General features: G+C 39.7%; 1 protein-coding gene and 1 long non-coding RNA gene across 2 annotated transcripts; one reads left to right on the forward strand and one right to left on the reverse strand.

Annotated features, from left to right (window-relative positions):
• The first annotated feature begins 5,928 nt into the window (after window positions 1-5,928).
• Window positions 5,929-8,150, forward strand: LOC121989902 (myb-related protein P-like). Its single transcript, XM_042544202.1, has 3 exons — window positions 5,929-6,074; window positions 6,168-6,297; window positions 7,832-8,150. Exons 1-3 carry the CDS (start codon window positions 5,942-5,944, stop codon window positions 8,148-8,150), a joined length of 582 nt encoding a protein of 193 aa, XP_042400136.1. The 5' UTR covers window positions 5,929-5,941.
• Window positions 8,151-8,332: 182 nt separating this feature from the next.
• On the reverse strand, window positions 8,333-9,069 carry LOC121989866. Its single transcript, XR_006114348.1, has 2 exons — window positions 8,665-9,069; window positions 8,333-8,364 (listed from the first exon to the last, which is right to left on the reverse strand). It is a non-coding gene; the product is annotated as an uncharacterized LOC121989866 (long non-coding RNA).
• Between the last annotated feature and the right edge of the window lie 4,970 nt (window positions 9,070-14,039).

A 14,039-nucleotide genomic window follows, 5' to 3' on the forward strand; every position in this document is an offset into this window, starting at 1 on the left:
GGAGGAAAATTTGTAATTGTCTATTTTTCCCCTAACTGGATAAAAGTAGTTTTTTAGTTGCTCTTATTCTTTGGTAGTCATATATATTTATAGTAATTTTGACTATAACCACCTCAAACATGCAACTTCGAGTATAAAATGGCTTGTTTCCTTGTATTGCTTATTTTCCAAGAATTCATGTTGTCATGTAGACTATAATATGGAATTATGAAATTTTATAAGTTTTGTTGAATTTTTATTTTGCAGGTCGGGCAATTCGTGAGGCTTGAGTTTTTTTGATGCAAGAAGTGAGCTTTATTAGGATGTAGCTTGCCTTGCTAATTTGTAAATTAAAAGCGCGCCATATGGAGAACAACAAATGGAAAACATGTGATTTTATGAAGAACAGTAATGGAAAACATGTGTATTTTGATGAGTAACAACTCATTTTGTATATTTTTGTATATGTGTGGCTACAAGATGAATTATATATGGATGTTTATTTTGGATTTAATGTAGTAAATATTTAGTTTTGTATTGGTGGTTTGCTTATAGTAAAATAAGATTGGTTGTTTGGTATTAATGAACATTAAAAACAACAGTTAAAAATGTTGTAAAAACTATGTAAACCACAACGATTTTTTTTTTGAAAAAAGTGATAAAAGACAACGGTTTTATCCGTTGTAAAATATATTAAAACTGTTGTAAAAAAAAGTAAAACGAGTAAATATTATCTACCACAACAGTTTATATCTGTTGTAAAAAGAGTCTACTACAACGGTTTATTTCTGTTGTTGAAATTAGCTACCACAACGGTTTTAAACCATTGTCGTATCCTTCGTAGCTAAATTTTGAGCATATATACAACAACGGATAAAAACCGTTGTCAAATGTCTACAAAGACAACGGATTCAAAACCGTTGTCGTAGGGCAATACATTCTACAACACCCTCAGTTACAACGGTTTTTTGACCCTACGACAACGGATAATATCCGTTGTCGTTTGCAGTTTTTGTTGTAGTGGATATTCAGGTGCAGGTGTTTCGTTTATATTGGAATAATCAACTGCGGCATTCATTGCATCGTGAACCATTGATTGCATTCCAATATCATAAGTTGATGAGTCATGTGCAGTAAAAGTTGTGTCAGATGATGAACCACCGGAAGACCCAATTGGTTCATACAAATAAGGTTCTCCATGACAGTACCAATTGTAGTAATTTGACACAAAACCATTCCTACATAAATGCATTTTTACAGTATCTTCATTACGGAAAGCTCTATTTTGACATTTTTATGATTGCACGGACACTTTAATTCTGCATCATTCATACATTCTGGATGACTTTTAGCATAGTTGACAAATTCTTCAACTTCAGCAATAAAATCATCTCTAATAAATCCATTTTCTAATCGATTATACATCCAATCTTTGTTCATAGACATTTTCACCTAAAACTAATAAATTGATAATTAAAAATTATCTTAGATTAACGTACAAACACAAAACAAATAAAAGAATAATATTATGTTACAGATTAAGATACGAACATAACATATATCTAAATTAAAAAATGATAAATAATATAAAATACAATAAACTAAATTATACCTGAAGATGTGAATGTGTACCGGAGAAGAGCAGCAAATGCTATCTGTTTACAAAATAAAAATAATTTAGCACAAAATTTATCAAAAAATTAACAAGTAGAAACATGACCGGCACAGGCCAGCACAACAGTATATATCCGACACACCCGTCAGCATAGCAGTTCCGACATACCAGCGTTCGGCACAGTAGCGTCCGACACAGCGGCCAGGAGGCCGCCGGCATCCGACACAGCGGCCAGGAGGCCAGCGGCGGCCGGCACAGCGGCCACCAGGCTGTCGACGACCGGAACAGCGGCCGGCACAACGGCCACCAGGCCGCTGGCGGCCGGCACAGTGGCCAGGAGGCCGCTGGCGGCCGACACAGCGGTCACCAGGCCGCTGGCGGCCGATACAGCGGCCACCAGACCGCTGGTGGCTGGCAGAGCGGCCAGGAGGTCGCTGGCGGCCGATACAGCGGCCACTAGGCCGCTGGCGACCGGCACAGCGGCCAGGAGGTCGTTGGCGGCCGACACAACGGCCACCAAGCCATTGGCGGTCGGCACAGCGGCCACAAGGCCGCTGGCGGCCTGCACAGCGGCCAGGAGGCCGCTGGCGGTAGGCTACTGCCAGCGCCAGCCGACACAAAGGCCAGCAGGGCGCTGGCGGCCACAAAAAAGGAAGAAATAAACGAGGGGAGCTTACCGGCGAGATCGGCAAGGAGGAAGAGGAAGGAGCTGGCTGCCGCCGCGTGGAAAGAAAGGGAAGGGGTCGGATTAGGGTTTTTTTTCGGCTTTACCGATGGAATCTAGATTCCGTCGGTAAAGCTATTATTTAAAAAAAAACAAGTTACCGACGGAAAGTATTTTCCGCCGGTGTATTTTTTTAAAAAAATACATATTACCGACAGAATTAAAATATCCGTCGGTAATATAGATATTACCGACGCAATATTATCTTCCGTCGGTAATTTTCAGACATTACCGACGGAAATTGTTATCCGTCGGTAGCCCCGTCGGTAAAGTTATTTTTTTTTTGTAGTGTTGATTCCCATACTATCCTTCTCGTCTGCCACATCTTCTGTTCTATTTTTTGTGTTTCTAAATTACTGTACACTCAGATGCAAGACACCAAATACGTAAAGTTTAACTTGACTTGATTGATCGTATTAAAATCATCAATAGGGTACCTACACATTCAATGTCTTCGACCATCCGGATCATAAAGCTAGCATCCAACCATTAATGTTCTATCATTTTACCAAGACAATTAATGATTCCCCATCAATTACCGATAGTTTTAGATTGGTGCATTAATGCACCCGTTATGCAGATATCCAATGCGTGTAAATGGTACCCGCACATAAATCACTTGAGTTCAGTAATATTCGGATCTTAAATTTACACCCGTGTAAGCACAAGCGTCACAACCTCATAGCCATAATCCACTCGAGCGGGTCAAAAATTCTGAACGTGGGACTAATAACAAACTTCACAATAAAATCTCTTCAATCCATTATTTTTTAATTCATATGTCTGTTTTTGTTTTTTTTGCCATAATCCATTATTTTTTAATTCATATGTCCAAGGACGCTGATTAATTGATTTTCTGTCTTGATTGTTTTTTATCCATATTTGTTCAAATTAAATGAAAAAAAAAAAACAAAAGAGAGAACCATTATTCAAATTAACCTAGGACCGATAAATGAATTAAGTCATTGTTCAAATCTGTTTATTTAGCAAAATAAATTAAATCAAATTTATAATTAATTAAATAATTAATTAAAATAGCTATTCAATTTTATATTATTTTTAACTTGAGTTCAGTTTGAGATTTATATTATATAAAAAGCTTTCTTAACTAAAACATTTTATAAAATTTATTATATATAACATTCATATAATTTGCTTACTTATTTTGAATAAATAAAATAAGCTCGAACACAAAACTTAGTAGGCAATCTTTAATTATTTTACATATGCATCGTCTTCTCGAGACGATCTAATGGTTAACACATGAAGTGTTATCACTATAAACTATCACTATAAAATCTAAGGTTAATCGTCCATGATTTACTTATTGTTGTACACAAATAATCTGTAGCCGGAGATATACGGGGTATTAGCTGAATTTAAATACTCGAATTAAATTTAACTTACAATTGAGATGACCTTAGCTGATAATCTCAGGCTGCCAGTAGGGATTGGTTTCTGTCAAGTGATGAAGGCAGTCTGCACTGTGTTGATCGGACGGACGTAGCAGATCAGAAAGGTCGACTGAGTAGTAAGGCCTACCGGGCAAATTATTCATCAGATTAGAGAGGCAGGTCGGGCAGACCGTGAGGCAGGTCGAGCAGAGTAGACCGTGAGGCAGGTCGAGCAGAGTAGACCGAGCGAGCGAGAGGCAGACAGATGGGGAAGATAGGTCTGTCAGGAGGCAGACCGGGCAACAGACAGGCCGAGCGGTAGATCGGTCGAAGCAACTAGGTCGAGCGAGCTGTTAGAGAGATCGACCGGGTCGAGCAGACAGGCTGAGCGCGGACTGGCCGATCGGACGAAGCAGACAGGCCGAGCGCGGATTGGCCGATCGGGCGAAGCAGACAGGCCGGGCGCAGACTGACCGATCGGGCGAAGCAGACAGGTTGGGCTCAGACTGGCCGATCAGGCGAAGCAGGCAGGTCGGGCTGTCAAAAGACTGGTCGATCGGGCGAGCTGATAGACCAGGTGAGAATCTCGAGTGGGCAGATAAATCGGTCGGGCGGACAAAGCGACCGATCGGACGAGCTGACCGAGGCCTGCGAGGCGCAGTTTCCTTGAAACAGATTCGCCCACCTCCGGCTGTGCTTCGAGGCTTACAAGGGACGTCTGTTTCCTAGGATACAACGGGCGACCGTGAATCCGATCAAGCACGGGTGGTCACGGTGAGTTGAATGGTACCCGAATGCTATTATGGGCACTCTGCCGAGCAGGAATTACACGACAGAGGAGGGGAATGAAAAGGAGAGCTTATGCTTTTTTTACTGTGTGTCTGTATTTCTGCCTCCTTATATAGGATCGCAGATCAAAGGCAGCGTTAATGACCTTATACAAAATGTTAGTTGTTCCACTTGGGCAATTTTTTGTCCCGACCGGTCAAGCATTCACGTGCGCAGGTCGCGCTCACACATGAGTCAAATTTTTGCCCCGACCGCCCAACCAGGTCGAGCAGACAGGCCAAGTGTGGACTAGCCGATTGGGCGAAACAGACAGGCCGGGCGCAGATTGACCAATCGGGCGAAGCAGACAGGTCGGGCTCAGACTGACCGATCGGGCGAAGCAGACAGGTCGGCTGTCAAAAGACTGGCCGATCGGGTGAGCTGACAGACCAACCGAGAATCTCGAGCGGACAGAGAAATCGGCCGGGCGGACAAAGAGACCGACCGGGCGAGCTGACCGAGGCCTGCGAGGCGCAGTTTCTTTGAGACAGATTCACCCACCTCTGGCTGTGCTTCGAGTCTTACAAGGGACGTCTATTTCCCATAATTCAACGACCGACCGTGAATCCGACCAAGCACTAGTGGTCGCGACAAGCTGAGTGGTACCCGAATGCTATCGTGGGCACTCTGCCGAACATGAGTTGCACGACAGAGGAGGGGAATGAAAAGGAGAGCTTTTCTTTACTGTGTGTCTGTATTTCTACCTCCTTATATAGGAGCTCAGATCAAAGACAACGTTAATGACCTTAGGCAAAATGTTGGTTGTTTAACTTGGGCAAATTTTTCTCCCAACCGGTCCGACATTCGCGTGCACAGGTCGCGCTCACACATGAGTCAACTTGGTTCAGTGCAAATTCAAGACCTGAATTTACACCCCCTACACATCCACACGTGAAAGAGACTTCCCCTATATATTTGTTCACAATTTTAATATATATAAATCAATATAAACTAATAAAAATACCTTAAAATTCTAAACTAAAATCTCATTCACAATAACATTTACACTTATTCAACACTTATTCCTGTTATCTTGAAATGAATTTGTTCACCTTTTACCACCACATAGCCAAAGGCCTGTCAGAATTAAACGCAGAGCAGAGCAGAGCAGCGCAGCACATCGCATCGCAGTGAAGCGCAACAGCAACGTGGTTGAACGGAAGTCCGCGAAAGGCGTACGGGCGCCCCCTCAGGCCACGACAACCTGCAGGTCCCGGCACAACACGCGTCCCTGTTTCCCACCTCGCTCGCATCGCTAGCTCCTCCTCCCTCTTTTCCCTTCCCCTCGCCACAAAGGCGGCTGGCCCACTAGCGACTTTAAACACGCAGGTGAACTCGATCCGCCACTATAAATACTTCTCGCCCGGCTCCGGCTTGCTCTGCTCAATCGCCACCGACGCCATGGGAAGAGCTCCGTGCTGCGTCAAGGTCGGGATGAAGAAGGGGAGGTGGACCGCCGAGGAGGACGAGATCCTCATCAAGTATATCGCTTGTAACGGCGAAGGATCCTGGAGATCGCTCCCCAAGAATGCAGGTAGATCGATAGATCGTATGTTTATATATGTTGATTAATTAGTTCCATGTGCTAAGCTAATAATATATTGAAGTTGATCATGTTATATATTAGGGCTGCTGAGATGCGGGAAGAGTTGTAGATTGAGGTGGATAAACTACCTCAGATCCGACCTGAAGAGAGGCAACATTACCAAAGAGGAGGAGGAGATCATCCTCAAGCTGCATGCAACACTTGGCAACAGGTTCTGCTTATATCCAATATATCCAATTAAGGGTATCGTTATTTTTTTTCATACAATCTTCACAGAAAAATGGAATCCGTCGTCTAGCAGTCTCACACTGGCGATCCATGACCCTTTATGAAAAAATAAATTGAGAAATTATAATTAATTACTAAAAAAAGATTATTTGTTCACCTTTACCAAGAAAAATCAATCCATATACATTATATCAAAATTTACCCCATAATAATCAACTGAGGGTTACCTATATTTTCATACAAGCAAGCTATTGAAGTTTGTGTGCACGAAAGAGTTTTACCCTGGCAGGTGTGGCTGGCTTGACCACGTTGGCATGTACATGTATGCAGGTAATATGACTGTAAATGAATTAAATGTTTATGAGTAAATTTAGTATTTATTTTGGTAAGAATTTGTTTATGTTCATTTAATATACATAAGATTAATTAAATAAACAAATCGTTAATGTTCATGAGCAACGTTCATGAATAATATTCACGACCATATTCATTAATAAAATTCTTTTCAATATGTTAAATAAATAATAAAATAAATAAATAAATTTAAATTATCAAATTCAATAATTAATCAAACAACTAAAAGTTTCAAATAATCAAATAAATTTAAACTGAGAGCTTGATAACTTCTAAACGAATCAAGCTCAAGTCAAGCTCGAATCAAGTTCAAGCCAAGCTTGAATTGAGAGCTTGATAACATCTAAAGAACCAAGCTCAAGCCAAGCAACAAGTTCAAACTCATAAAAATTAAATCAAGTCAAGCTTGAATACTCATTTCAAAAACTTGATTCATTTTAAACTCATCTCGACTCGACTTGATTATCTTATCAAAAAATTTTAAACACTTCAAAGCTCGATTCGACTCGACTTGTTTACATCCGTAAGCCAGTGGATCTCAGCGAACTACGTGACTGAGTTTTTCCCCTGAGAAAGTTGTACACGTGGCAATCGCATCATTTCTCTCGTTTCTTTCCCTCCATGCAAATTGAAAAAAAAAATTCCAAATCCCAGTGCTAAGTACATGATATTTGAGATTTTTAATTTAAGAATTGTAGTTAAAATTTAAATTAATTTTTTTGTACGGAAGTTAACCAATTAATTAATAATGAAATTTAAAATTTATAAGGAGTTTTTTTTTAATTATGGAGAGAATTTGAAAATTACTAAAAAAAAATTTTTAATTCAAATCAGATCCTTGTATCAAGATTGTCGTGTCTTCGTGTTCTCTGGTTGATCGGACGATCATGATATCCTCATGATGTGCATTGTATCCTTAAAATAGGATCTACTCCGTCCGATACAATCAGTGAGGGAACAGGGACACGAAAATCTTATGACAGTGGATCTGACTTAAGTGTAACCATGTTAGAGAATTAGGTCGATGACAGAAACAGCCAGTGTAAGTTCATGCATATCTGTCTTAACCGTGGCTGTGTGACATGCGACTGCATTAAACTTGACCTACAAAAGAGACGGCAGCCGCCGGCCATGAGCTTTTTCCTTTTGTTGTATAATGGCAGGTGGTCCCTCATTGCCGGGCACCTCCCTGGAAGGACCGACAACGAGATCAAAAACTACTGGAACTCCCACCTGAGTCGGAGGCTTCACAGTTACCGGCGAATCAGCAGCGCCGCAATCGACCTCAGCAAGCTTCTCGGCGGAGGCCGGACGAGGAAGTCAGCCGTGAAGAAGATCAGAAGTACCACTACCGCTACTTCCACTACAGGCAACCAGAGGCGGATTTACATGGGGACTTGGGGGGGCCACGGCCCCCCCCAGTCCATGTGTAAATCCTGGATCAACCTTGCTTTTAGCTCTCTTCTAACGAGCAAAATTTGAAGAGACTCAAGCAGAGATATCTCTTCGAAATTGCCGTCCGGAGAAACCAGAAGTTGGTGGATCATGGTGAAGGTTTATCCGAACACTGAAGCATATTGCATAGCCAGTGGCATTGAGGTTGCTAATGACGAGAAAGATAAAAGTAGGGTGCTGATAGTGTGGAGGAAGTCTCTACTCTTCAGTTGCAGACTTGACAGACTCCATATCTTCTAGACTGGAGTGTTCCAAAGAATAAGATACAATGAATATTCAACAAAGGATAAACTAAACCAAAGAAAAACATTGACAGACTCTAGATCTGCTATTACAAAATTCAAGGAATGGAAATAGTGTATATATTGATGATAGGATGCCAAATAGAGGCATTTTGCGATCAACAAAGAGACCCCCTGAAAAACATCGAGCTCTGTTGGTCAACAGTGAAGAATTTATTGGGCTCTACAGGTGAAGTTGAGTAGGTGAAAGCTATATATATTTTTGTTTGATGGCAAATAGAGTAATAGATAAGGAGTACCTGCATATGAAGAATGCCACGAATGTGAGAGGAAAGCAATTCGAATACTCAGACGCTTCAACTTGATGTAGTAATTAGAGTACCTAATCAATTAATAAACCAATATTATGAATAGCAATAATGAAATGCAAAGCAATAGATGCTGAATAGATGTGAATGATCAAAAGGATGGCAAATTGAATTCTACCCTAACAAGTTCGCATGTAGCTCCGATGTGAAACAAGGACCGACAGCTTATTTCAATGTCACAATATTATTTCGAGATATTGATATCAAACTACCAATAGAAAATTTAGGTCACGGAGTTTTCTAAATATGTAATGAATTCTAAATTCTCCCACACAATCGACAATGAATATAGCGACACAAGTTTTGGCCCCCTCAATATTCAAATCCTGGATCCGCCCCTGCAGGCAACGTCGACGTTTACGGCCAAACTGCACCGGTTATTGCCGCAGCGAGCCCCATTGTTTCGCTGGGGCAGAACGAGGGGGCCCAAAGCGTGGTCGCCGATCCAGCTGACTCGAGCCAAGCCAGTAACGCCGCCGCTGCCGCTGCGGCTGTTGACCTGGACCTTGAACTGGAGAAGATGATCGAGGACATGAGCTGCTCGATCGATCTAGAGAGGAAGAACGAGGAATGGGCATCACTACTGTCGGCGCCTGATCAAGATCAGGTGGAGTACTACTGCGGGTCTTCTGAGGTGCAGCAGGACGAGTTGCTAATGGACTGGAACTGGGAGAGCATTGAGGCGAAGCTGTGGGACGAGTCAGGCGAAATGGGACCATGGACAATGCAGTGGGACAGTGAAGAAACATGGGAACACGACGAGCTGCAGCTGGTAGAGGAGGACAGAGGGGGACAAGAAAGCTCAGTGCTGGATATCAATTGGGTAATTATGTAACTCAGGTCGATTGAATTTAAGTGGAGTGCCGGTTGTCTTGTATTACTAATACAATGGGTAAAACGGTAGGAGTCTCAATTCGAGTGGGTCAAGTCGGGTCGGATCGGGTCGGGTCGGGTCGGGTCGGCTTGAATTTTTTTTAACCCAATTTGAACCCGATTTGAACCCGAGTTCAACCCAAAGCATCTCAACCCGAACTCGAATCGGACCAACCTGATCAAACCGAACCCGATCCATATAACCCGAAAATCCGATTCAAAACGATTTTTTTTTTTTTTGACTATTTTTCCTATAATTCATCACTTTTATCTCAATACTCCATCATTATCATACAAACCTGATATTAATATACATAAAAACATTTAAATTTTTAAAATAAAATTTGATTTAACCCAAAAAAAACCATAAACCCCTATATTTAAGTCAACCCGGGTCAACCCGAACCCGTCCCGACCCAACCCGAAATTTTTTTACTCTCCAACCCGAACCCGACCCGAACCCGAAAATACCCAACCCGAACCCGGATTTTTTCGGATCGACTCAGATTGGATCGTCGGATCAGATTCATTTTTAATTAACACCCATAGGTAAAAGCTACTAGCTAGCTAGTATTTTAATATAATAATATTAGAGTTTATGATTTAAATTTTAAAATTTAAAATTTAATCATAACGTTTAAAAGCTATTAAGATACAACTACTACAACAACAACAACAACAACAACCAAGCCTTTTCCCACTAAGTGGGGTCGGCTGTATGAATCCTTTTACGCCATTGAGCTCTATCTCCTATTATATCATCATCTATATTTAAATAAATTTTATCTTGTTTTATTATTGCTAACCAAGTCTTTTTTGGTCTTCCTCTTCCTCGTTTTATATGCATGTTTATCATAGTTTCACATCGCCTAACTGGAGCATTTATTGGTCGTCTAAGTACATGTCCGTACCATCTTAAACGTGTCTCTCTGAGTTTTTCTTCAATAGATGCAACTCCTACTTTCTCTCTAATGCTCTCATTTCTTATTTTGTCCATCCTCGTATGTCCACACATCCACCTTAACATCCTCATCTCTGCAACTCTCATCTTCTGCTCATGTGCTCGAGTCATAGCCCAACATTCAGCTCCATATAACATAGCAGGTCTAACTGCGGTTTTATAGAACTTACCTTTAAGTTTAAGAGGTACTTTACGGTCACATAAAACACCCGACGATTTCACTCATCCTGCTTGTATTCTATGTAAGACATCTCTCTCAATCCCTCCATCATTTTGTAAAAATGATCCTAAATATTTAAATCTCTCGGTTCCGGGCAACTCGTCCTCTCCTATCTTAACAATTGTTTCATTACTTCTAATATTGCTAAACTTAAATTCCATATATTCTGTCTTTAATCTACTAAGCTTAAAACCTTTCCCTTCTAGTGTTTCCCTCCAAGATTCTAGCTTAGCATTTACTTCTTCACGTGTCTCATCTACCAAAATAATATCATCTGCAAACAACATGTACCACGGTACTGTGTCTTGAATGTGTGCAGTGAGTTCGTGCATAATTAATGTAAAAAGATAGGGACTTAGAGCTGATCCTTGATGTAACCCTATCTTTATTGGAAATGCTTCAGTTACTCCGCCTGAAGTCTTTACTCTGGTCGTTACATCCTCATACATATCCTTAATTAGTTCAATATATGTTACGCTAACACCTCTCTTTTCTAAAATTCTCCATATAATTTCTCTTGGGACTTTATCATATGCATTTTCTAAGTCAATGAATACCATGTGTAGATCTTGTTTTTGCTCTCGATATTTTTCAATTAATTGTCTAAGAAGATGTATAGCTTCTATTGTCGACCTTCCAGGCATGAACCCAAATTGATTTTCTGTCACTATGGTCTCCTTCCTTAATCTTTTTTCTATTACTTTTTCCCAAAGTTTCATAGTATGACTCATTAGTTTAATACCCCTATAGTTTGCACAATTTTGTACGTCTCCCTTGTTCTTATATAAGGGAACTAGAGTACTTATCCTCCATTGATCAGACATTTTTTTCGTTTTCAATATCATGTTAAATAATTTTGTAAGTCATTCAATACCTTGTTTCCCTAAGCACTTCCATACCTCTATCGGAATATCATCTGGTCCAACGGCTTTTCCATTGTGCATCTCATTTAAAGTTTGTTTTACTTCTGAAGTTTGAATTCTACGATAAAAATTAAAATTTCTATGCTCATTTGACCTAATTAAATTACCTAAGTTAAGTTGGTCACCTAAACCTTCATTAACAAGTTGATGAAAATACCTCTTCCACCGCTCTTTTATTTCTCCATCATTTACTAATACCCTATTACATTCATCTTTAATACATTTTATTTGGCTAAGATCTCTTGTTTTCCTTTCTCTCACTTTAGCTATTCTATAAATATCTCTTTCCCCTTCTTTTGTATCCAATTTTTGATATAACCGTTCAAAAGTTTCATTTTTTGCTTCACTCACTACTTTCTTAGCTTCTTTCTTGGCTATTGTATATTTTTTTAAGTTTTCCTCGTTCTTACAAATATATAATTCCTTATAAGCTATTCGTTTTTCCTTCACTTTCTCTTGTACTTTCTCATTCCACCACCAAGATTCTTTACTTAGCGGTGCATGCCCCTTTGACTCACCGAGGACACTCTTAGCTACTATTTTCAACTTTGATACCATCTTATCCCATGTTGTATTAGAGTTATCGTATATTTCACCTAATGCTTGTACTTCTACCTTCTCTTTAAATATATGTTGCTTCCCATCCTTTAACTTCCACCACTTAATTCTAGGAATTGTATATATTTTCTTTCTATTGATACTATGTTTGAGGCGTATATCCAACACTACTACCCTATGTTGGGTAGTTAAGCTTTCTCCAGGGATGACTTTGCAATCTTTACAAATCTTTCTATCCTTCTTCCTAACCATAAGAAAGTCAATTTGCGATTTATTATTCCCACTTTTGAATGTGACTAAGTGTTCTTCTCTTTTCTTAAAAAACGTATTAGCTAATATAAGGTCATATGCTATCGCAAAATCTAATATAGTTTTCCCTTCCTCATTCCTCGTTCCAAACCCATAACTCCCATGTACTCTCTCATATTCCTTATTTTTCACTCCGACATGGCCATTTAGATCACCTCCTATTAAAATCCTTTCATTTGGTGGAATATTTTGTAATATTTCATCTAAGTCCTCCCAAAACCTTAATTTGGTAGCTTCATCTAATCCTACTTGTGGTGCATATACGCTAATTATGTTCATAGTTTCTTTCGCCACTATTATCTTAAGGGTTATAACTCTATCCCCTTTTCTAACTACTCGTACAACTTCATCCTTTAACAAACTATCTACAATAATACTCACTCCATTTCTTGTTTTACTCTTTCCAGTGTACCATAACTTAAAACCCGAGTTCTCTATCATCTTTGCCTTCTCACCTCTCCATTTTGTCTCTTGTACACATAAAATATTAATTTTTCTCCTAATCATCATATCTACTACCTCCATTGATTTACCAGTGAGAGTTCCTATATTCCATGTTCCAAATCTTAGATTATTAGTTTTCCTATCATATTTGTTCTTATCTAACCTATGGTGTGAGAACTCTTGCCTATTTAACACTACACCCAAGTTCTCATGGAGATGTAGCGGTCCTTGCTGAGACGTTACAGTCGGACCCTGTAACGCGAACTCTTGCATATTTATCACTACACCCGAGTTCTGGAGATGTAGCGGTCCTTGCCGAGACGTTACAGTCGGACCCTGCAACGCGTTCCTTCCGGGGAACAACCTAGCATTAGCACAATAGTTTAATGGATTCATTCATGAAATTTTGCCATAGTTTGACGCTGGCTGGCAACCTAACGCAACCCTCCTCCTTTATCCGGGCTTGGGACCGGCCATGACTGGTCATCATGGGCGGAGTTAAGATACAACTACTACAACATGCAGAAAATACTTGGTAGTTTCTATAACTTGAAAAATCAATTATTTCGGATGAATTTATAATTTAAGGTTTAATATTTTAAAATTCCAATGATGATATGTAGAAGCTAGTTAATAACTGTAAAATAAATTATTTTACTAAAACTTTAAAAGGATAAAAGTCAAAAGCGAGTCTTATTTTTTTCCAAATTATAAAAAGACGACCTACTTTATTTTTTAAAATGAAAAAATATTTTTTTTAATCAAAAGGGTGCTCCATGTCCTATAAAATGACATAACTTTTAGTATTGTTTATCTCCCGCCTAAATTTTGAATTACTCGGGTATGTTGTAATAGTTATGAAACTGTAGCCATTATATAGTTGTAGCATCTACAATTTTATAGCTGTTATAATTGAGCTGTTACACAGTTGTGGCAGTTATGGTTCTGTAGCTCTACATAGTTTTAGCAACTATGATTTTGTAGCTGCTACACAACTGTATAGTAGTTATAATTTCAT

Source organism: Zingiber officinale, chromosome 6B (genome assembly GCF_018446385.1).
Source record: "Zingiber officinale cultivar Zhangliang chromosome 6B, Zo_v1.1, whole genome shotgun sequence".
Lineage (NCBI taxonomy): Eukaryota > Viridiplantae > Streptophyta > Magnoliopsida > Zingiberales > Zingiberaceae > Zingiber > Zingiber officinale.

Excerpts from the sequence above, each read along its gene's own strand:
- LOC121989902 (XM_042544202.1), top strand. The coding sequence starts at position 5,942 with ATGGGAAGAGCTCCGTGCTGCGTCAAGGTCGGGATGAAGAAGGGGAGG. Across the intron at positions 6,075-6,167 it reads ATCGCTCCCCAAGAATGCAG|GGCTGCTGAGATGCGGGAAG; the intron begins GTAGATCGATAG and ends GTTATATATTAG. Across the intron at positions 6,298-7,831 it reads CATGCAACACTTGGCAACAG|GTGGTCCCTCATTGCCGGGC; the intron begins GTTCTGCTTATA and ends GTATAATGGCAG.